Here is a 25,918-nt window from a genome sequence, read left to right as displayed (position 1 = left end):
TTTAGGGCTGATCTGTTGGATCCCATACGACAGGATTCGGATTTTTTGATCTAAGGGCAATAAAAAATAAAAGACAGAAATGCGCTACATGTTATTAGTTTTGAATCTAACAGAAAATTAAACATTAAAGCACATTTCACCAAGCTTTATCCGACTTTCAATAAATGCGTATGTGCATCTGGTACACAAAGTTTGATGAGTTTATTCTCCAAAAATGGTAGGAGTTCAGAGTTTTGATATATTTAACGCAACAATTTTGATTTTTCTGTTTTTGACCGGCAGATTACCATATCAGAGTTGACTAAGAGAAACTGCCCCGTACTAATCAGCAGGAAAACAACTGGAAAAGCCTGGTTTCTTTGGACCAAGTAAAAGTATTCTCTCTAGGAAGAACACACTACGATAGCTCAAAGCTGTATCTGAAAAAACATCTGCAAATGTGCTTTAGAAAAACAAACTGAACATTTGTAAATGGTAACATCTCATACCAACAGCCAAGCATGGGTGTGGAAGGCTGATATTTCTGGCTTTTTCTTTCCTATAGCCATAGTAGAATCAGCCAACTTCCAAACAAGCCAATTAAAATAATGTAAAAAGAACTTTAAGAGCATAGACACATACCCACAATCCTGACCGCACTTCAGTTTGGCACTAGACGAGATTTGAGAGACTGATGTGGTCGTACAGGAGATATTATTTTAAGGTATTGCAGCCACAATGACCACCAACCTGAAGATCCATAGCAACACAAAGGACACAGATTTGCTTTTAAAACGTCTCTAAAGACGTCTGATTAAACCTGAACATGTTTTCCTTTAGGCAAGTTGTGTAGTCAACAACAACACAGATTGTTGTTGTTGACTACACAACTTGCCTCTACACAGAAGCCAGCCAGATGAGAGGTAAAGACACCCTGTGTAAGCCAAACAGTAAAAGAATTCACATTGGTTTCACTAAAAGCAGAAATTTCAATATGGAAAAATGTTTTGAGACAAGACGTATATCTATTTTTACAATAATTGTATCTGGTCAGGCCTGTAACATGGAATTCACTTTCCCTTTTGGTTTTTATTACTTTTAAACTAAAATAGTTAATCCGTTTTCATTAAATAGAGATAGAAAAAGAACGGAAGCTCAGCCCAGGAAAAGGCCTCCATTACCCCCAGCAGGTTCATCTTACCATATTTGGGACATCCTGCATAATACCACATCAGCAGACACTCAAAAGTCAATTACCTCATCCTGCAGAGGTTACCAAACTTCTGAATAAAAGTTTACAAAATGTTTCCGACACAGACTTGTTGGAAAATAAAACAAGGAGGAAGTTCACAAACATTCAGATTGGGGGTGAACACTGGTACTAGATCTTTTCTGCCAAGCTATTCTCAAACTTCACTATCAATGCAGCATAAACAGAAATATTTCCCAGGAGTGAGAACCTTGACTGGCGCGATCGACCAGGTCAACAGTAGAACAATAACCACACTGTGTGGACATCACCTGACTGACTGATTTCAAAGGGGATCTTACCTTTTAGTGTTGTGTGCTTTGATATATGTAGGCATGATCAGCCTAAGAACGTGTGAAACAAACTCAGCACAAAGCAAACTACAGTGTAAACAATTTAGTGAGGCAGAAGAGCCTTGAAGTAAGTCTACTGATAGTAGATGTATCTTGAAAGATACCATCAAACTGCAAATAACAGATTAAGGTTTTAAAAAACCTCCAGATGATAACATCAGAGAAGACATAAAACATCTGAGTGGTCTGCTAAACCCCATGAAATGTTCTGGCAACTGTAGGAAGGACATGAACACAAACAGTAGCATTAAAGAGTATCAGACCAGTTTCACCACAAGTGTGCCCTCTTTAGAGCATAAAATCAATTTATTTAGTACAGATAATGCTTTCTTTTGCACCCAAGTGTGTACACATCCCTGTTAAAATTCCAGGAATGTAAGACTTACAGTCATATCATGATACGTGAATTCCAATTCTTTTCCTCCTTTGTTGCCACATAAGTCCCCTATAAATTGATTGAAAAGGAAACAAATCCATTAAACTATTACTTCCTAGAGCCCCTTTGGATTCAAATTCAGCATTTAGTCTTCTTTGGTTAAAGTCTATCAGCATGCAACATCTTGACTTGGTAATATTTGTCCACTCTACCCTGGAAAAGTTCTCAATATCTATTAGACTGTGAGACAAACTCTTGTCCAAAGCTGTCCTTACAAGACCCCCCAGATTTCTCATCAGATTTAGATCTGGACTCTGACCAGGCACTCCAAAACTTTCCATTTCTTCAGATGAATTTGTTCTTGGACTGACTGTGATGGTGAAAACCCGCATCCCTCTACACCTTGAGTTTTCTAGCAGATACATGGACGTTTTGGGTAAAAACTGACTGGCATTTGGAAGTGTTCATAATTTTTTCTACCTTGACAAAATCCCAATTTTAGTTCCATCGAAAGAAAAGCAACCCTAGAGCACGATGCTGCCACCACCATGTTTCACTGAAGGTATGGTGCTCTTATGGTGATGCCCAGCGCTGTTTATGTATAAAAAATATATTTTTCAGTGTTACTGATGGCTTCCTGACAGCCTCCTTGACTGGTTTATGTCAAGTTTACAAAAATAGCCATGTTTTGTCAAGGTGCTCTCATTTTGTCTCCAAAACATTTTTTCCCAGAGCTGGTGGTACAGATTTTTTTTAAATATTCTGTAATTTATTAGTTTTTTCGGGGGTATTTAATCTCTTTGCTAAAAGGTCTTGCCTAGGGATTTGATAGCGTTGTGATAGGGTCAGATACTAGGACAGCTGAACTTTATTTTAGGTTCATCAGAATCACTAGAATTAAAGACAAGTGTGAACTCAAGAAGACTGAATGGTAAAATTAAAACAACAATCACTGATACAAGCAGGTTTTTACACCTTCTTAATTTTAATTATTCTACCCCTATCAGATTTGTATGTTTTTCAGGTGTACAGTTTGAGATATATATCATAATTAAGGTGGAAAATGTTTAGAAATTATTCTTAGTTTTTTTAGTATCAAAAGCCAGGAATCATAGAGGAGTGTGTACATGTTTGAGAGTCACTTTATATCATTAGGTTACTTCAACAACTGCACCCTGCAACCAGTTAATATTAAATATCAACAATGAAAACTACACCCATATTATCCCCAACTTATAACACTGGAAACAGGACAAACCATGCTTTGTCTGCAATTAGAATAAATGGTTGTCATGCTTTATTTACCACCAACTATTACCATAATGAGGATAATAACAGAGGGAGGTTTAGGAAACCACATTGCCCATGTTTTCTAATGGAGGACCGAGTTGCAATTGCACCAGAAACCAGTTACTCATTTTGAAAAAAGGTAAACAACTAAAAGTGGTCACGTTTGGAAAGCGCAGATAACATGCTCTAAAAGCCTTTATACCAAAGTTTAAAAACTAAAACCCAAGAGCACTCTGTTTTCATGTTTTCCAATATGAAAACATGTTTTCCAATATGAAAACATGTTTTCCAAAACTACCGAAAAAGAAGTAAGTACGGCAAAGCCCAGCGTGAGCGATGCAGTTAATCCATGTTTACCTAATATAATCAAACAGAGCCCTCGCCCTTAACATTGCAATACCTTTTCCAGTAGCTAAAAGACACAGACAAGACACTGTTGTTGTATTCATCATTTATAAATAAGAGTCGCACTGATTAACTCGTCAAAGTTAGATAGACTGTGTTGTATAACTGCAAAGGACTGGGTGATAAAATCAATGTTTAGGCCATTTGTGAACATCTCAATGTTTAATGACATGCTACAACCTGTTGCATTATATCTGTAAGGTGGTACATTGGCCTATCACAGATACTCAGGTGATGAATGTTTGTGGTATGAATTCTTGTACAGAGATGTTTGTGATAACTTACAAAGCAGCTTAGCTTGCACTGAAAAAAATACCCCACACTGTGTGCAGCATTTACAGCACAGCATAAATCACAGCTGAGCAGTTACTGTAGTTGTGCAGGATGAAGCTTTTGCTTTAACATTTTGGCTGTTTTACAGCAAAGGGGCATAACAATGTCTTAAGCAGTAGGATTACTGTCCTTTGCTATCCGGGATTTTTTTTAAAAAGCAGCAAACCTCTAGTTCGCCCAGTCTACGAAGAAATTTAAATTTTGGAGGTAGACGAGTTAAGGAGGAAATAATGTGAAAGAAATGAAGTTTTGGGCTAAAAGCTGTGGATTGATAAGGGGAAGTCATTATGAAACTGCAGACAAAACGCTGCGCACAGGCGGCTTACCCTGACGACTGGCACATTTCCATACAGGAGAGGGCAGGAAGTTGTTGGCGCTGAGTGAGGAAGTAACCCAATTTCCTGGAATTGCTCCACAAGCCTCTTTATCTAGCAAGGTGAAAACGTTACCATGGTAATTTGCAATAAAATACTTTTAGCTCAGCATGGAGTAGAGAGAGAGTAAGCAAGAGAAACTCAAACTAAACACTATTACCCTGAAGGGAGCTTTAATGGCCCACACAACAGCACAGGAACCATCCACACAATCTCAAGTACAGGCTTCCAGTCTTTAGTCTCAGACCTGCTTCACATTCAGGGTGGTGTCTAACTGTAGAGATAGACGAGCGCCAGCAAAAACAGGTAAATTGTGTGATTATGTGGGATGTCTGAAGCCAGTTCTCTAGAATTGTTTTCCATACTCTTAAACCTCACGTACTACAGACTCCATATACAGAAGGTTTCAAAAATATCACTGCCTTGTGTCTGTGTCGGTGACACGGGTTCCTGCACAAATTCAACAGTAACACACCATGACGAGCAAAATACATGAAAGCAGTTCAGTAGGGAGGAAATATAAAAGTGTGTTTCAAGTGAAGGGCAGAAGAAAATTAAATTATAGGCAAAAAGTCAGTTGTGGCCCTGTCAGCATGCGTCAGAGTGTGATTGAAAGAGACAAAAACAAGGTGAGCAGTCCAGAAAAGACATTTGTAGGGACTTTCCCCACTCTTTTCATATTCAGAATTATCCTCCTTTTAAAGCATTATGTCTAATCATTTTACTTTATTTCAATCAAGGGGTGGATAAACCTGTTACATATAAGACTATTATCTTTGTATCAGTAAATTTAGATCAATTTTCTTACATTTGGGCTACTTAGTCACATTGCATTATTGAACCATGTAGCTAAATGTATTAAGCTCTTTCCTCCACATACTCTGCCTTCCTGTCTTCAGGGTAAAAGGACATGCTAGCAACAGGGCGGACACAACAAGTGACCTTCAACAGCAGCAATTACGCTGGGACTAGATATCAGTCATACGATACACCGAAGTTTTACAATTTTCCATCATACTCGCATCGTTTAAAGCCCTTTTTATGAGTTGGGGCCAAATTTCACTGAAACGAACAAAATTAACTAATCTGCAATAAAACAAACTTTCTAAATATATCAGGCCAAAGTAATAAACCCAATCTAATGTAGTGTGGAGTGAGGAGAGGGATAGATAAGAAAGCAAAAGAATGGTTTGATTCGTATCAGACAGAAGATATTTCAACTCAGATTATCATAAAAGAAGCCACAATATTAGAGTCCAATCTGAAGGTCAGTAAATAATTCAGCGTTGTGGGCTCTTCAATGAAAATCTTTGTCTTCCGGAGCATAGGATAAAACTTGATGGAGATAAATCACATTTCACACCACGCTCCAGCTTTGGTCAAATGGAAGTAAACCATGGATGGCACAATTGTTGGCCTTTGTCGGTTTGCACAAGCCAACGCATACGCACACACAAGCAAATACACACACGCATGGCGGCTTGTCTACTTCGCACTGGGCTAAAATATGTAACCATCCGTATGCCCACACCCAACAAGTAGCACTACGTCGTGTGGCACAACAATGACACCTACGCTTGTTCAAGAAGGAGAACACTGTGCACCTACTCATCAGTCGAACTGCTTGCCCCAGCCTTGCCAGGCTGTGATGCACTCAGCTTAAATCGCCTTGTTTTGTGTAATTATGAAGGCAATGACAGCAATAATCTTAGAGCAAGCGCTTTTGCAAAGAGTCTCATCCATCAAAACTAAATGCTTTGAGTTTATTCATTCATTTTTATCTATGTCAGGCAAATTTTCTCACAAAGACGCCTAGAAAACGTATATGCAACAATGTAATGCATCAAAATCATGACAGAAAACATGAGGAAACAATAGTAAAGTAGAAATGTTCCAAAGCAAGGCTATATTTCACGAAGAAATATGTAAACAGGGGAGGATGACGTAATGATTTAAGATTCCAGATAATCTAAATTTAGTTTGTAAGAAGGGGGTAAGCTGTTTTCACAAATCAGAATACGAGATGTGCATGCACAATTTAGTCAGGACATTTTAAACAGTTGATGTTCATACATAAACTCCACATAACATAGAGGGGTTGACAGGGAATGCTGTGGGGAGTTTCTGTCAGAAAGCACAGGAGGGATCATATAATGAAAACTATCTAACTATCTGTGTTATTTGAAACAACGATGTTCCTTAAAGATCATTTCAAGATGTATGTATTTAAAGCCATTCACATGACCACTCAGTGACTGATAGGAAACTAACAGGTTAGCAGGCACAGGACAAATGTTTGAAGGAGCAACCGTTAACAGCAGTCACATCAAATCACTCACTGTAAATGTGTAATAAAACTACCTGCCACATTCAGGTTTTAAATCATGCTATCGTACTGCAGGCATTTGGCTTCACTGTTGCCGAACCCCCAAAACAAATCAAAACTATTTTGTCAGATAAAAAAAGACCACACACAGATGAAGAGTAGAGATAGGAATGCAAAGTGGAGTTTACTCAGTGTAGACTGGGAATGTAAACTGTCTCTTCATACTGATTTTATTCTAAAAAAAAAAACGTTTCTTGAGCAGTATTCACACAAAATTCAAGGTTTCTCTCCCTTATCAAATTTTTTTTTTTTTTTTTTTGTATCAATGCTGTTCAATTAGGGTTGTTCTTCATTGAAACATTGACATCTTAGGTTACTTACTGACTCATTTGATTATAGCTTACTTTGTAGGACATATATACATGTCCTCAAATGACAAACATACATGCGTTTATGCTAGCAAAATGTGTGGAATCAGCTGCACTTTGCAACTGATATTAGTGATGTGTGGGATTTTGGCAGCACAAACACTGAGAAGCAATATCCATGATGCCTTTCTCAATGATTAAAAACTTATTTGTTTAGAGTGGCCTTTGAATGTGTTATCTAAACATTATTAGTTAAGTTTTCAGTCCAACTTTCCTTTCATTTTCTCATCCATCATTCTATTCTCTTTATTTTTTTAATTACCTCTGTTGTTTGATTTTCTGTATCATTGTAATGTTTTTCCTTATGTACAGCGCCTTGAGTGCTTTGTTGCTGAAAAGCGCTAAATAAATAAACTTGACTTAACTATAGCACCCTCACATGTTATTGTGCACAGCCAGTCAGCTTGCTGAAAGAAGACTATTTCACTTTTTTAAGACAAATTTAGCTGTTTGAAAATATTTCCAGTCTCAAAACACACGGACAGTCATGGTGTGGACATTAAAGGACTCCCATCACTCCTAAGAAAAACACCATCATACAAAGTATAATAGTCTGCAAATAGTCAGCATTAAATTATGCAGGTGTTTAATCTCTACGTTTCCCTAAATCAGTATTCACAATAACAAATTAATGTTGTAGATAACTGTAATATTCTACATGTAACACTGTTTTAGCAGCAGTTCAAACAACTGTTGGTTTTTTGTTTCAAATAAAGGCAATTAGACCATGTTGGACATTGTCTTTTTAACGTTTTGTGGTGATAGCATGTAACCGTGGTGTATTTGCCTAAGGTCATTTTATACAGTGAGAATCTCATGCTGACCCAGGTTTTGCACAGATATTTGAGACATTAGTAACTCTACAACATTGCACAGCAACGTGACCTCAATGAAAAAATAAAGCAGAATCATCACCAATTTTACAGTGTCAGCAAAAGACGAATGCCGAATTTATGAAATAACTGTTATAAACTGAATAGATCTCTCTGTTGTTTGCAGAAAAGTAGCTGATGAGGGTGTCATACACACACACACACATATATATATAAATATATATATATATATATATATATATGACTCAACAAAGGAGCCCATAAACATGTTTTTGAACTGTTCCATTAAGGGTTAAAATCTAAAGGCTGCAATAGTTTCAAATAGGATGGTACACCACAGTGCCTAAAACAATTATTAGCGGGTAAAAGCGGAAGAATAGAAAATCATGGAGCACTAAGTTTTAAGTGCGTGTGTGCTTAAGAGAAAGAAGGAGAACGAACAGAGGAAGGAATGTCAAACACCAACAGCATTCCAGGGTTTCTCCTTGCACAGCCTGCAGCACCTTTACATTGTGTTTGCTTCTTTTGTTTGATATGACCATTCATAAGTCACCTATGCTGCATGAAAGCACAGCAAAGGCTTCCCAAGTTTTTTGATGTAAAATATATTTTACTATTTGGGTACGTTTGCATAAACACTGCATAGCGACTTTTGTAACATATCCACGCCAAAGAGTATCACACTATATTCAGTGAAAATACAAATATATGAAATAATTAGACTACAATCAGATAATAGAAAATTGCTTTAAAACGCTTGTCAAAGAGGTACGAAACCTTCCCCCATTGGGTGAGAACAAGTCAAATGAGTTAGGTACAAAACTGCACAAGTACGAAATGGTGAAGCTGCAAAATGATCAGCATCTCTTCACCAGACATAAATTATCCACAAAATGGATGAGGTTATAGTCATCATAAAGCATTGATATTGCATTGATATTGCTATGATAACTGTGTTTCGATATATTGTGCAGCTCTGAAGTGTTTTAGTGTCATGTCATAAAAAGATAAACAGATGAAAAAATACTTTTTACCTATTCACTGCATGCTTGTTTAGAGGATACAGTGTAATTATGCATTCAAGTTGGAATTTGAAGTTGAGGAGTCAGAGGTTTCTCACCTACCTCAACCTCAGAATCCAATATGGCTGCCGTGTTTATAAAACTTACTGATAGCCAATATCCATGATTTGTTTCACTTAAGGTCTTTTACACACAGTCCTGTACGGCTTATTTAGGAGGGCAGTCAGTCTGTCATTTTCTACCGCTTATTCCATAGTGGGTCGCGGGGGAGCTGGTGCCTATCTCCAGCAGTCTATGGGCGAGAGGCAGGGTACACCCTGGACAGGTCGCCAGTCCATTGCAGGGCAACACACAAACAACCATGCACACACTCATTCATACACCTAAGGGCAATTTAGAGTTACCAATTAACCTAACAGGCATGTCTTTGGACTGTGGGAGGAAGCCTATTTAGGAGGGCATTTGAGAAAAATCACAATCTTATTTTCCTATCAATTAAATACATAAAAACTACGAACTCCCTATTTTTGGTTTATAACGCATCATGCGTTTGATGAGTAAGTGGGGATGATCCTGTAATTCCTAAACTTTTTGTTGAATTCAAAACGACTACCGCTATAAAAAGGACCTGCAGCACCATTTATTTCCTTGTACATGTTATAGTTAAAATAAGAAGAATCTGAATCAGTGAAAATCAGAAATCGGCAGCTCAGACCTCGAAGAAAATCGGAAATCAGTTTCCAAAAGGAAAAGCCAGATCCCCACTTCTGACTGTTTGTGGAGGGTGATTATATTCACAAATTACCTGATCACTACACAACTATTTATAACTAAAGGGCTGCATAAACAAAACTGAGGACTTATACAATTTTTAAGATAAAATTATCTGAATCAGTCAAAATTTGAAATCAGAAGGTCAGATTTTAAAGAAAACCAAAGACTTTTACTGGCCAGGAAAAGCCTGATCAGTGTGCGTATCACCCTTCCTGTCCTTTTATCCTACACACTGTGAAGATATGCACTTGACATTTAACCCAACAGGTGGAAAAACTTGCCAGGTAGCTCAGTCTCTTGATAGGACCGAAAAGCCATGGATTTTGCAGCATATGCAACATAAAACCCAAAACAGCTTCAACTCCATCATGACTGACAGCTCTTCTAATTCAGCACAGCGGCCTAATGAAGGTTAAGTGTCCATTTTGAATTCTTTAGCTCTGGTTGACAACATCTGGACAGTGGTGCAGCACAGCTCAGTTAAGGCCATACTAACCGGATTAAACTGACCACAGTCCTTCTAAATGTAACAAAATACATTCCTTCCCAACATTTTGGGAAGAAGGCCACCATTTTACGGAGGTGAAACTCAAACTTACAGCGTGTGACTAGGAGTTTAAAAAAAAAGAAGCGAGGTTTGGTTTAAAGGTGTGAATAAACGTACCACTTGTACTTATTCAAAGGCAGCAAGAACCACAGAATTAGTTTCCTTTAAGGTTAGAGGGTTTTGCTAACTTTTAACTTGTTTTTCTCGAGGCATGACGCGTAACTTTAAAGTCAGATGGAAGCACACAGGCGAAGCAAAGAGATGCTGTACCTGCCCCCATGTCCTACAGATGCCGAGGCAACAAAACGTGTTTGAGACGAACCATGAACTCCTACCAACACCACTTGTCTTCAACATGTAGAGAACTTACCGAGAGTCAGCCGAGTGAAGCAGAAGACCACGACTAGAGCCGTGCCCAGGAAGAAACCGGGTATGTGTTCCATATTTTCTGTAAAATCCACATAGGGCAGCCAGCCCAAAAGTTGAGCTGTCTCCCTTCAACGGTTACTTCTAAAAAATAAAAATAAAAATGTCTCACTGGAGGTTTAACGCAAATTTTAAAGGGTTAAAACTCAGCTTTTACTTACATCTCACTGCTCGTCTACATGTGTTCTATGAGTTGTTACTTTAAAAGTGCCTAAAAAATGACCCCCCTCCCAGAAAAAAGTTAACTTCATCTGCGTACACACGGCGCTGAAAAAGTCTCGCACCTCTCTGCGCTGCTGGAGCTGAAGTCAACACGACTGAAAAAAAAAAAAAAAAAAAGAGATATCCTTCCGCGCAAAGTCAGGGGATCTATTCGTTAGATTAAAAAAAAAAAAAAAAAAGATAGTTAAAGTCTTTAAGATTACGCTTTTTATAAAAACAAGGCGGCATTAATCGAAATTTTCTTTAAAAATATTCATGAAAGAATTGATATTTTGTCGAGGATAGGAGGTAAAGAAGGTGTAAAAATATAGAAGTAGTCGTTCTCAGTGTCGTCGTGGCGGAGGAATTTCTTTTCTCATTTTTCTACTTCTGGCGGAGTCTGGTATGACTCAAAGTTAACCCGTTCAATGAGTTTTCTTTCTTCTCTGCTTACCGTGAAATTCACGTTTTCCCCCTGGTATCTCCTTTAACACCTACGCCTCAGTATCTGCTTTTTAAATCACCTTGAGTTAGGCCTACCCAATCATTATCATAATGCGTGCCCAGGGTTCAGGTCCACAGTGAGGTGCCAATCACTGCTTTAAGGTAATTTGAGCTGCAACAAACAGACTTTACATACAACGTAGTGGTGGATTAAAACAGACTAGTTCATCTCTAATGAGCACATAATGGTTAAGGAGTGTTTTATTAGTGGCGATGAAAGCTGCTCTTATTATCTTACACTGAATTAAGCCAAAACATTGTGTTACATTTTGCTTCCATTTTATTTCTGTAGATAAACTATAGCATTTTAAAAGCATCAACATCCAATACACCAGGGTTAAATTATGTAAAATGCATTAGATGAATGATAAATCATTAAAAAAAAAAATTTTTCACCCTTTATGTGACAAATATATGGAAAACAAAACAAACCTGTTAGAGATGGAAATGTAAACAATACAATAGCTGCATTAATAATTTATAAGTGTTTGCATCCTGATGCTTAGTTCAAGCTCTTTGTAAATCAGCTTAATCATCTCTTTTCTTTGACTTGGAAAAACATTGCCACTACTCTGATAAAGTTCTCCAAATATATTAGACTGATCGGACATCTCTTGCACACAGTCCTCTTTGGGTTAATACACAAAGTTTCTATCAAATTTAGTTCCGGGCTCTGGCTAGGACTTTCCTAAGCATCTGTGAAGCATTTTTTTCTTAAATTGGATGTATGCTTGACTCACTTTCATGATGAAACAGGAAGTCTTCATTTTCATCTTTCTCGCTAAAACCTGAAGGCTTTCTGTCTAAACTGATGAGTGGTATTTGAGTGGTAAACAAAATCTCAGTTCCATCTAAAGAAATGTAATTCCAGATAATGAAGCTGCCACGACCATTTTTCATTCTGGGTAGGGTTGTTGTTTCTACACAGTGATGTTTTATACCCACAATGCCATTTGAAAATGTGGCCTAGAAGTTGTAATTTGGTTTCATCAGATAGTTTTGGAAGACTTTAGCCAAGCCTTTATGTTTTATTGGAAGAAAAAACTACTGTCTCACAAACCCCTAATACTTTGTCAAGATATGTGGGGAATAGAGGGGATTATTGTCACATGCAGAGCACAGCCAGTACTTGTTAGAAATCTTTGCAGCTCCTTCAGTGTTGCTGTTGGCCTTTTGGCAGGTTTTCTAACCCGTTTTCTTATATCTTTTCATCAGTTTTGGAAACATATCCAGTTTGAGTATAGTATCATATTCTGTCCAATTACTGATCACTGTTGTATATGTAAACAGTTAAAAATTTGATATGTACATATACTGTTTAAAAAGACACATTTTTTTGTCATTGTCTGACATTAAAAAAGAAAAAACTTTTCCTGCTTTAAATAATTTGGGATTTAAGATACAACTGGAGTTTTGGCCCATTCCTTTTGACGGAGCTAGTGTAAGCCACCTTGTGAGCCACCTTGCACTTTAGCCCTGCCTATAGGTCTTTATGGTGGCCACTCCAAAACATTGACTTTGCTGTCTTTAAATTACTTTGTAACTATACTGGCGTTAGGATTAGGAAAAACAATTTGTGCCCAAGCTTTATGTTGCTTTGATATGTCCACATAATGTTCCTTCCTTTTGAAGCAGAATGCCCCCACAACAAGATGCTGCCACCACCGTACTTCACATTTAGGATAGCAAACTCAAGCTTGCAAGATTTCCCCCTTGTCCTCCAAATGTAATGTGTGTCATTATGGCTAAGCACTTTAACAAATGAAGGCCTTTGTCCGTCTTTGCATTTACAAACTGTAATCTTATGTTACTTTTGAAGTAATAGCTTCTTCCTTTCTGAGTGCCTGTGCATGTGTTTTTTTCACTGCTGATAATGGCTCTTTCACCAGTTTCAGCCAGAATCTTTACAAGGTGTTTCTATGTTGGGGGTTGTTTCACAAATTTCACACCAATGCATGTTCCTCTCTGGGACAGAAAACAAGCCCTCTCCCTCATGAACACTGTGTATATAATTGTTTGAACAGTAATAACACAATGTATATAATTGTTTGAACAGATGCCACCTTCAGACATCTGGAAACTGTACCCAAGTAGGAACCAGACCTGCAGAGGTAAACAGTTATCTTTCAGATACCTTGCCTTATTTCTTGATTTTTGCATCATGTCTCACAAGGAGGCAGTGTGTTTAGGTAGCTGCATTAAAATACACACACGTACATTCAATGAACTAAAATGTTTGTAATCTGTATGAATGGACTGAATTGTTTTGAGACGATAATTGAACTTCAGAACACTGAATGCTGCAATTCAATCAAGTGTTCTTACAACAGAGTATTAAATTTAGGGGGTGTATACTAATGCAACCAGGTTACTGCACCTTATTTATTTCTAACTTCTTTTTCACTAACAGATTTCCTGGTTTTTCAATTCAATTGTATAGGATAAATGTCAAATTAAAGGTAGAAAAATAATTTTTATTGTCTAATTTTTCTTAAATAAAAAAATAACATTTTAACAGGGGTTTGTACACTTCAGGGATCCACTATAAATTAATTTGTTCCATACCTGATAAATTATTTTCATTATCATATTATATAATTCATATTCAGTCATAATAAAAGTTGTGTAAATATACTGTTCTTACTGTTCTCTTCTGGTCACCGCACACAAGGATCAAGAATAATGGTTTATTGAACCAACATCTTCAGTCAAATCCTAATCAAACTGCTTTATTTATAAGATTTATTGCCACAAAATGTGATTTTGTTGGAATTTAACCATTATTGAACAATGCTTTCATAAAATTGATATCCCTAATATGATTTTTGTAGAGGTTAAAATGGTAAAAATTTTAAAACCCACAAAATTCCTTTTTATAGTGTAAGTATTTGACAGTAAAGGAGAGCATAAAGGGGATTTTGGATCTGATTGTGTTAGGAAAGTAATTGCCAGTCATGTATATATTTAACATATTTTATCTTTTTATATGTAGGCAAAGTAAATACAAATAAAAATTCTCAATAAGGTAAAGTTTTTGATTTATTATCCATCTGACCCAGTATTTTCCCAGTATACATCAATCTTATAGAAATGGCATTAAACTGTCACTTAAACTGTATAAACCATGATTGAGCAGAGAAATCCTGACTAAGTATCCCTTATTAAGGTCAATAATCCAGGTATAAATAACAGGCTCATCCTAAAGGACATGAGTATGTCTCATCCCGGTCATTTGTTTGTCTTTACACTTCATTAGCAAAACATTGCTGAACCTCCTGCTGCTACGAGCGGTCCTTTGTCCTCCATTCAACCCTGTTGAATAGCTTGGAACCAGAGGAGAGCAAATTGATCTCCTCAGGGGGTCCAAACCAAGAGGGCTTTTGTTGCTGTCCGACTTTTGCTCTGCATGTGTGGTTTGTTATGAGGGGGCGGCACTGCGTTGTTGCTCAAACATTTGGTACACTTTATATTCACAAACCCTGCCTTTTGGCCTTGTGTTTACTTTTGTTTTCTACTGTCTGCCTTCTGACTTCTTACCAATTTGTAAGTTGATTCTTTTTAACGTTTTTGTAGGGCTATAAATGAACTTTTGGTAGATCCAGTCTCAGTATAGGAGTATATAATAATGTGAGATGGATCTGCTTAGAGGATCATTTTGTCTGCGGGGCTGTTTTCTTAATGATGTCACTCCAGATGTGGGCTTCTGTAGTTTGGAAGAGAGGGGTTGAGAGAGGGTGCGGCTCTGCCGCATAAGCAAAAAATACTGATTAGTTCCTCCTTGCTAGTGCGTTGATGAAAGACCATAGATGTCTCTGAGGAAAAAAAACAGCCACTTAAAAACAAGGTGTTAGGAAAGTGCTATATGACTTTAAGCAGCCATATTAAAGTCACCAAATCCCATTTTCTGGTTTGACATGAAAAATGTAAAAAGATACATAGCTGAATCAGAAAAGAGCACCTCTCAGAAGTCTCCCAGCCACTTTAACTGTAATGTCACAAGCACAAACTTCAATGCAGTTTATTTTTTCTTAGGTGATCAACCAACACAAAGTAGCAAATAATGTTCAAATGCAAGGAAAATTATACATAGTTTTATTTTTCTGAATAAAAACCTGAAAGGTGTATCATGCATTACGCTGGTACCCATAAATGAATCCCAGTTCATTCATTGGCCTTCGGATGTCACCTAAGTAGTAAAGTCCTCTTGTGTATAATCTAATGTCAGTATGCATGCATCTGCTTAGTGAAGGCCTCTGTGGTTTGTTAGAAAACATTAATTAATTTGATTTTTCTAATATGTTGTAGTCAAACAGACCCAGTTCAAATAGAGGTCCAAGTTCAATTCAAATCATTTCAACCAAATATAGTTAAATTCAGATCCCAGTAAATTAAGCTACAATTCTAATTTTTGTTCAATACAATTAAAGTTAGCTAATCAAAAGATAACAGCAAACAAAAATTTGTCAGTTTGGTAAAAGATTGTAACGACCAACAGAAGACAGTTCAGGGATGAAGGTGTGGAGAAGGTAAAGCAGGGTAAGGTTATAAAACAAAATCCCAAGCATGGAACATCCCACAGAGCACTGTTCAATCAATCATCCAAAAATGAACAACTATTAGACAGCTACAAACCTACCAATACATGGCCATCCACGGAAACTCACAGGCTGGCAAGGAGAGCATTAATTAGAGAAGCAACCAAGATGTCCATGGCAACTCCGGAGGAGCTACAGAGCTCCACCGATCAGGTGGAATAATCTGTGAAAAGGTCAAGTATTAGCCATATACTCAAAAAATCTGGAAGAGTGGCAAGAAGACAGTGATGGCTGATGTTGAAAAAAGGTGCTCTGGTCAGATGAGACCAAAATTCAACTTTTCCCTTACATGCAAAAAGGTCCTGGATATAATCTCATTGGAGGTCATTAAATTCTTGCGACTGTAGTGGAGGTTCACCTTCCAGCGCGACAAAGACCCTCTACATTCAGCCAGAGCTACAATGTTCTTTTGCTAGAATTTCAGTCAATAGATGATAGTGACATACCCCAAAAAACTAGCAGTGGCAATTGAGCCAAAATACTATTCTAAAAAGTATTGACTTGTGGGGCTGAATATAAATGCATGCCAAACTTTCCAGATTTTTAACTATGAATTTCTTCACCGAAATGTCACAGTTTTGCACTATTTTGTGCTGCTGATTCTAACAGATTTCCTCAATAAAAGTTCTGAGGTTTCTGGTTGTGAAGTGACAAAATGTGAAAAATATCCAGGGGTAGGAACAATTTTGTAAGGCACTGTAAATATATATCAGTCTGTAGACCTTTTGAAAAGAAAGAAAACCAAAAATGAGACCTGACTGCCTCAGCTTTAGCGCAATTCATTTTGAATCACCTCCCGTGAGTATTAGCCCTTTGTATATCAGGTGTACTGTGGAGCTGTAATAAAACTTGACCTGGATCAGAGCCATCAGCAGCTGCCATGCTGATGAGAGAGCTGCCTTCATCAGTGTCGGGGGGCTCTTCACACTGATATGGAGCTTCATCAGTCAGGGTGACTCCAGCTGTCAGACTGTAGATTTATTCTGCAGAGCGCGGCTCTCACAGGGCAGCTAGTATTGACTGATTATGCTGGGGAGGGTATGTGTCCTCTTGTGTGCTCCCCCTAACCATAAACATGCCATATTCCCACAGTCCCCTAGCCATGGGAAACCAAATCCGTACTTGCTACTCAGGAAGAATCTCTGCCTTTACGTTTTGGACATCAGAGCCAGTGTGAAGTGTGCATCTGATGCTTTTCTATAATTAGCAGCAGCAGGGAATGATACACTTGTCATTACTCAGCTGTGGCAGATGATGTGCAAGCATCAGCAGCTAAACAGAACTGAGGTTCTGGTTTCTTTTACCATACTTTAAAGACCATTTATGCTCTTTATGCACTTATTTATTTAATGCAGTTTTTGTTGGAGTTCTCAGAGATAAATTTTAGTCTATACAAGTATTCATAACTAAGAATTCTGCAGCTTTGTAGAGATTTGTGAACCTCAAAGAGTCAGTTGTGTCGTTTATACCTCAGATGCATTCATGACTTCTGCTCCGAACAAGGTCTATTTAATGTTTCTCTGCGTAGCTCTGCCTCGTAGACAGGAAACTAATGGAGGTATATTTAGGTTTGATAATCACCTCTTCCCTTTTCAGTGATATGTTAAGGCCACTGCAAAAAAAAGTAAAGAAGCATATCTGTTTATTAATTCGCATATAGATTCTGCAGAACTTTGAAATAAATTTCTGGAATAAAGTTTAAAGGTGTTGTTTTAATCTTGCCCTGTGGGGTTTAGAGTTAAATCTCTCTGTACCAGCATTAAAATCATCTAGTCAAGTGAGCGAGAAGCCACCCAGCTTCTCATTTAGAGAGCGATATAAATCAGATTTAAGGGTTTCCAAGTATTTAATCGCGCTAAATAATTTTCCTGTGTGAACTTCAAGTTTTATGACCCAAATGTCAACACTGGGGACAGTGATGCTATCGTAGGTGAAAAAAAGCTCTCCAGTCCACTCCGTGTCGGTGTAATCATTTACTTGGCTAGGCATGGGATAATCTCCAAGGAAGGTAAACATACCTGTGGAAGTTTTTTAAAAGCTTCAGCTTCATTGTTTATTAAACAGATTGCAGTCAAGTCATAAATAAAAAAAAATAAAAACATTCTCAGAGGAATCCTTGCTCGCAGTAGTTTGAAGCAGATTTACTCTGATTGTACAATCTGTTAATATAAAGCTGAGGTAATCTGCAAAGGTCATACTTATGCAGTGCAGTGTATGTTGCAGAGCATGATAGACTCATTTAATGTTGGACAGTCACTTTCCTGCTGGAACGAGGGGACTTTATCAGTATGTCTGTGTCAGAAAGTAAGACGGCGTGCATGACTGAATGCTTGGGCACATTCCACGGTGGTCAAAAGGTGGAGAGTCAATGAGCGCCACGGCACGGCGTAATGTTGGCAGAGACAACCCTCAGAGGCAAATGTCTTGAGGAGAAGAGGGGTGACTGAACAGGTGAGAAGAAGAAGGAGAAGGAGTAGGGGTGTCTGAATGTGAACACATCCTGTAAATTGACCTGTGGTGAGGCCAGGTGGACAGGAATGTGCTGTTGTATGTGAATGGGATCCTCCCTTGAGCGTCCCAGCATGCCCACCATCACCCCACACCAGCAGGCTATTTATACCACGCTGTGGGAAAATAACATCCTCGGCAGTGCAATCTGGGTCCTGAAAGGTTTATACTTTCCACCCACAGGCGCACATACAAAACACCAACCTAGTTCCCAACTCCTTCGATCAAAAACGGCACAACTCTGGGCTGAAGTGCAGCGCATAGCCACACTGAGGGATGAAGCACCGGCATAGTTACTGACCCTTGTCTCTGTAAAATATTGTTTGGCTATGCTTACTTCTCGAAGGATAAGTTTAATTTAAACTACTGGATTCACCTTAGAGGATAATATCCAGAGAAACCATAAAAACCAAAGATTAAACTGCAACATTAGTGTAAAGAAAGATCTGCACCGCTGCGCATCAAAAGTGAAGATCCAACTTTTGTTACATAAATATATATATATATATATATATATATATATATATATATATATATATATATATATTTGTGTTTCTAACTCACACGCTACAAGTCATGGAGTGTAAAGTGAGTGCACTGGACTCGTCTTCCCAGGTTAATTGTATCATAAATTCACTAGCTGTTAAAAGACAGGCATTGCTGGAATTCACACATGAGCCCTCACTTTCTCCTCCCAGCCAACAGTTTAACACTGTGTGTGTGTTCTTGTACTTGTTGCTGAGTGAGAACCATTTTTCGTATTTTTATCACAAAGTGAGGACATTTTCCTGGTCCTCACTTTTTCAAATTCTGTTCTTGGGACAGGGGTTAGGTTTAGGACTAGGGTATGAATTGAGTTATTGTTAGGGTTAGGGTTAGGTATTAACTGGTTTGGGTTAGGGTTAGTGTTAGGGTCAGGGTTAAGCACTAAAAATCAAGGAAAATGAATGGAAGTCAATGGAAGTAACCGAAAAGTCCTCATAAAGATAGTAAAACACGGATGTGCGTGTGTGCGCATGTGTGTGTGTTTCAGCTATGAAGAGAAATTGTAATTTTTTAAACAAATATCTAAATAAATTGGATAACAATCTGTTGGATTTGGTGATTGCTGATAAAGCCAAAATGTGGGATGCCGATAGACTCCTACCGAGGACGACTTAACGGTGAAACTGGATAAATAGGTGTTTCAACAAGTATCAGTGTGAGTTATTGAACCTTTTTTATTTTTTGTATTTTCCAGCTAACAGACGTAGTTGTTTACAAGTTCAGTTGTCCAGGATGTATTTTGTATTAAAGGTGGAAAAAGTTTGGAAATGATTTATGTCCTACTCAAAGACTGGAACTCGACTGTTTGACTGGGGTGTTCATGATCTTCCACTGCCTCCCTCACCTGTGGTGTCCTCCCTATTTGGTTCGATTTTAAACATCAAATCGCACACACAAGAAGACCACTGCATCTCCTCTGAATGCCTTACACCACTGACTAAATGATTTAAAGTCATGCATGTCCATCAGCTTTCACGGTCTAATTAAAAAACAAACAGATCTAATTCTGGGTTAGGGTTAGGGTTAAAAAAATAAATATCTGACCATGGCTCCTAGATTCATAGAAATAAAACGTAGTGATATCTTTGACAATACACTTTCCTTTAACAAACAATGCAGTTGAGAAAACCATAATTTCCAGCTAAGGGGCCCTTGCGAAGGTTAACGTGTTCCTTCTATTTTCAAATGTTCTGAAATTATCCACCCCTTGATTGTTGTAATAGCCTTTATTTTAGTTTCTCCCAACATCTGTTTTTTTTTCCACTCGTCTAAAATGCAGCAACTCCACTTCTGATGGGGAAACGTAAGCAAGACCACATCTCACCTGTCCAGGCATCTCTTCAGTTACTTCCCGTTCATTTTAGAATTCAAGATTTTGTGTATTCATATATATGTAAATGCATTTTCACCTGCTTACCTGTCAAGTTTCCTAACTTTGTAATATCCCAAAAGGTCACTGACGTCTGAGGAGCAGATGCTTTGAGGGGCAGATTAATAAACAGAGGCGATCTGGCTTTTTCTGTTGCTGCGCCTAAAGTGGAATATCCTGTTCCTTCAAATTTGGATGTTAGCCACAGTTTAAAAACGTCTTTTTATTCCTTGGCATTCAAATCAAGTTGGGTTATGCCATCTTTTATTGTTTTTCTTTGCCTGTACTGTTTTTTTTTTTATTCTTGTATTCTATTTTATATTATTTCATTTTCATTCTTAAGTGCCTTATGTATACAGCACTTTGGTCAGGTTCGGTTCTTTTTCAATGTGTTTATTAAGAAATTTGACTTTTTATGGTCTAATTTTTTTATATCACAAAAATGGCATGTTAGTAGGTGTGTGTAAATCTTTAAAAGCTACTGTACAGACAAATATTTACCTACTGTGTATTACACCATGTTAACTTCTACAAAAACATTTTGACTTACATTCAGTAATGCAGAGGTGTGTTTGTGAGTGGGCTACAACTCATGGCTCTGTGTTAAACCGACATGCCGAGGTGACAGACTTTTCAGTTCCTTCTTTCATTTTCCGGGATTTCAATCTTCTCTTTAATTCTACATTTGTCCACATGTATAAATATTTTATACACCTTACTAGTGCACACAGAATCTCAGCCCAGCTATTTTTGAAGTAGACATGCCACCTCCTCACAGGAAAGTCGTCTAAGATGATGCCGTTGACCAGAGACAACATTCAATGCAGGTTCAATCCAAAGAAAACAAAGAAAAGAAAAACTACACTGGGAGAAGTTCCCAGGAATCAGTGTATATTTTTGTGTGGCAATAAGGTGCCAAGCCCCCTCAACTTCCTCTTTCAGTCTTCTGTATTTTATGGCCCTCATTTCTGTCATACAGCTGCTGTCTCTACAGATTCCCTTTGCTCTAATTGGACGAGGCAGACGTTTGACAGGAGATGGTTAAAGACAAGACACAAGAAAGCAGCTGGTATGAGGTGGGAAGCTGGATGACATGATGGACACATCCGCGGGTCCTTGTTGTGCTGCACTTTCCCACCATACTGCATCTGCCTTGCAAATGTATTCATAGCATTTTGAAGTTTTCCACATTTTGTCATCTAACAACCACAAACATCAATGTATTTTATTGAAGTTTTATGAGATCTGCCAACACAAAGTATAGCATGCTTGTGAAGGGGAAGGCAAGGGATGCATGGTTTCAAAAACTTAAAACCAGAATTTTTAAAAATGCAGCGGGCATTTAAATTTATTCTTGTACCCCTGAAGGGGGAACACACCAGACAGCCCGGGGATAAAGCTGTAGAGAAGTTTAAACATAACACACAGTTATGGATCATTGTAAGGTTGATGAAAGGGAAAAGTGTGGTGTGTAGTTGTATTCAGCTCACCTGAGTAGATACTTGGTGAGAGGGTAAGGAAGTAGTTTCATTCATATTGCACTTTTCAGATCCATTCAAAAAATATAGTAGAAGACCACAAAACATGAAAGTGGAGCATCGAATTGATCCATTATAATTAGGTTTAAAAAAAACAACGGATGAACTCCAGCATCACTCATGAACAGACTTATAACTGCCCAAACTGTGAGCTGATCTAATGCTGGAAGGGAAAGTGTTTTAGAGCTTGGGAGACGTAGAAACAAAGTTTCTGTCCCCGGAGGTATTCAGGCAAGCGTGTAGGGTGTACAGCAGGTTTCGATTGGTTTAGCACTGCTTGAGACTGAAATAGTTCCTTGTTATTTTTTGTAGAAGAGTTCATGCCAAGTTAGATTGGATGAAGAGCAATATTGACGGAGTAATGCTCTAATCTGAACCATGCCATTGTAGCTCTGGCTGCATGTTTAGGGTTGTTGTATTGCTGAAAGGGAAATGTTTATTCAATTTACAAGTCATTTTGCAGAGTCCAACATATTTACTTCCTAGAACTGCATTGTATTTAGCTCCATCCTTCATTCCATCAACCCAGACCTACTTTTCCTCCCTAAAAAACAAAGCATCCCCGCTGCAAGATGCAGCCACCACCACGTTTAGCAGTGGGGGGTGATGTGCTCAGATCTTCTAAATGACCGGTGGCAAACTGAACATTTCGGCTGCTTCTCTAATTAATGTTCCCCCTGCTCCAACAGACAGCCTTGGCCTTGGTAACTGTGATGTACCCCCTTATCTGTAATTACAACACTGAAAGCAGTTTGGAACAGAGCAGACAAAAGCAAAATGTGTTAAGATAGTACTGATGACCGTCCAGGTTATTTTTCTTTGGATCAGAGGATTGAAACAATCCCTGAGTGATTGGTTTTTGGTTTTCATTTGTCTTTGTGTTTTAGATTATTTCCTTGTTGTTTACTATGTTCTTGTTGTTTACTATGTTTTTGTCAAAGGTCTTGACATTATTTTTGCCATTAGGGTTCTGTCATATTAGTTAATTCCTTTTTGATTAGTTTCTTAGTCTGTTTTTTGTATTAAGGATTTTAGCTTATCCTCAAAGTCAGTGTTTTAGTATGTTTCCCCCTTGATTTTTACATTCCTTTGTATCTAATCTAGTTATTTCTGTCAAATTATTCACCTTCCCTCAATCTGCCTGTTTCCTGTCTTCAACAGCTGTTCCTAATCATCTAATTAACTCAGCTGTATTCTATGTCATTCTCCAGTCTTCCCTCAGTATTTAGGCTCCTGGTTTTTTAACTGTGCATTACTGGATTTTTACGTTCCACTGCCCAGTTCCTAGTCCCAATCTCCTTGTGCATTATTAACCCCTTTTTTCACCATGCTACTTTCAGGCTCCTGTCTGCAGTTTTGTCCTTCTACAAATTCGCAAATCATGACAAGGACATTGTTATTGATGAGTTCTTGTGATATGTGTTTTGCATGGAAAAATATTTAACCTACCTCTCTGTGGATGCAATAGCAGTGTTTTATGACCATGTGTTTCTCAGGAGATATTGACCCTATGCAATGTTTAACACATTGGATTCATATTTGTTAATGCTGCTCCCTGAGGACCTTAGGACACAATCATTCAGCAATACTTTTAAGTGTTTTACTTTGGCTTCAGTGATTTATTGTAGCCCTCCATCCTAACATCTATTTTATATATCTGCTTAATCATGTGCAGGGTCACAGGGAAGCTGGTGCCTATCTCCAGCAGTCACAGGCCTTCCACCATGGTCACGTCAGAAGCCAGAACATGAGGACACATTGACTCAAAGGACAGACAACATTTCACACACATACACACACACACACACATTGAACTTCCCATTAACCTGGTATATTTTCTTTTTTTGAACTGTGGGAGAAAACTGGAGTACCTATGCTCTCAAGGCAACAGTGCTGACCATCAAAGCAGCTTACTTTATAAAAACAATGTAAACAAGATTATGGAATATTTTTAGATTATGGAATACAACATCCCAAAATCATCTGTTTCATGTTTTTAAATTAAATAATCTTTTTCCTTTATTAACATTTTGCTGACCATTAGTCATTTCACCCAACTTAAAGAGTAAGACATGTTCCAGTTAAGACTTTTGGTCTCTGTTTGGTAAACAAATGCAAAGTCTGAATTATTTTGGTAATGAAACAATAATTTGTTTTCCCCAATGTCGGCTTTAAATAACTTAACTCCTTGCAAATCTATTCATACCCCTTGACGTTTTTCCATTGTGCCACATTACCGAACATGAGAGCTGATATTCTGGTTTATTTATACCCCCTGAACTTTTTTTTTAAATAATTTACAACCATACTTCATGAACTAATAATCATTATTCATACCCCTGGCAGATTTAGATTTTATTGTATTTTCATTCAGTCAACTCTGCTAGGAAATGACAGGCATCTTACAAAGTATAATAAGTAATGTATAAGTAAAAAAAAAAAAATATATATATATATATATATACTGGCTCTGTTTTCATTTATATTTTACAAAAAGTTGCATGTTGGAATTTTGACTCTTCATCTTTGGTGATTAGCTTCATGTCTTTGAGGCTGGAGGGCCTTCTTGCTATCACCCTAATCTTTAGCTCCCTCTATAGTAAGGAGGGCCAATGCGGACCTAATCTTTTATCACAAAAGTATGTGGTATTTAGTTCTAAATATGATAAAAGTGATGATTAAATGTATTTAAAAATTCAATGCATTTGTTTTGGCAATATATTGCACAGTTATGATAATTTGTCACTGCATATTAAAAAACATGACAAAGGAAAGTCATGCTCTAAAAGACGAGACTTTTCCATCATCAAATACACTATATTGCCAAAAATATTTGATCTCCTGCCTTCACACGCATATGAACTGTAGTGACATCTCATTCTTAATCCATAGGGTTCGATATGACCTTGGTCCACCCTTTGCAGCTATAGCATTAACTCTTCTGGGAAGGCTGTCCACAAAGTTTAGTAGCGTGTTCATGGGGATTTTTGACCGTTCTTTCAGCACATTTGCGAGGTCATAGACTGATGTTGGACCTTGCTCTAATTAATCTCAACGGTGTTCTATCAGGTTGAGGTCAGGACTCTGTGCAGGCCAGACAAGCTCATCCATGTCAAACATTCTCATCCATGTCTTTGTGGACCTTGCTTTGTGCACTGGTGCACAGTCATGTTGGAAGAAGAAGGGGCCATCTCCAAACTGTTACCATAAAGGTGGGAGCATGAATTGTCCAAAATCTCTTGGTATGTTGCAGCATTCAGAGTTCATTTCACTGGAACTAAGGGGTGAATACTTTTGGCAATATAGAGTAGGTAACTTGCTGTTACATTAAGGAGCGCAACAATACTTCTTAAAAGTGTTAAAGAGCACTTTAACAAGCTTAGTTTGCTGTAAGACAATATCTTAAGGAAAAGTTGCACTGTAAAACAATTGAGAGACAGCATGTATCCTTTTCCTCAACAAAACCTGGGGCTGGAAAATGTAAATGTACTAAACGTTTAGATACTGAACCTGGGAGGGTACTCTCAGGGTACCCAGTAGGGTTGTGTAAGGGGTGGTGGTAATGGTGGTGGCTTCGGTGCGGGAGTGGGGGTTGGGTGGGGATATTGGTCAGTGAGTATAGACATTTGCTGGCCATCCAACTGCAAAAGTGACAAATGACTATGTGGAGAGCTGTTACAATTCTGCTACACTGGAGGGCATGAATAGCCTGTTTAAGGTCATGGCTCAGCATCTCAATTGGATTTCCAGCACATTTGCGAGGTCATAGACTGATGTTGGACCTTGCTCTAATTCATCTCAACAGTGTTCTATCAGGTTGAGGTCTTCTTAAAAGAACATAATAACTGCACTGAATCATATTCTCAACTATTCTCAACTGTTTCTATCCTCTTATGGAACAAGCAGCAGAAAAACAGTGAAAGTAACCATCTCAACCACACT

The 25,918-nt window shown here is 37.9% G+C and overlaps 1 protein-coding gene and 1 long non-coding RNA gene across 2 annotated transcripts in view; one reads left to right on the top strand and one right to left on the bottom strand.

Moving 5' to 3' along the window:
* notch2 (notch receptor 2) overlaps positions 1–11,031 on the bottom strand; it is a 51,082-nt gene extending 40,051 nt beyond the window's left edge. Inside the window, 2 exon segments of the mRNA XM_047374297.1 lie at positions 10,660–10,799; positions 10,877–11,031. Coding sequence (XP_047230253.1) covers positions 10,660–10,732 — 73 coding nt within the window. The 5' untranslated portion in view covers positions 10,733–10,799; positions 10,877–11,031.
* LOC124873567 lies at positions 10,237–24,365 on the top strand. The gene is made up of 3 exons (XR_007039575.1): positions 10,237–10,719; positions 13,477–13,531; positions 23,652–24,365. It is a non-coding gene; the product is annotated as an uncharacterized LOC124873567 (long non-coding RNA).
* Positions 24,366–25,918: the final 1,553 nt, after the last annotated feature.

The sequence above is a fragment of the Girardinichthys multiradiatus genome, chromosome 9 (assembly GCF_021462225.1).
Source record: "Girardinichthys multiradiatus isolate DD_20200921_A chromosome 9, DD_fGirMul_XY1, whole genome shotgun sequence".
NCBI lineage: Eukaryota > Metazoa > Chordata > Actinopteri > Cyprinodontiformes > Goodeidae > Girardinichthys > Girardinichthys multiradiatus.
This window is presented reverse-complemented; position numbering and strand designations above follow the sequence as displayed.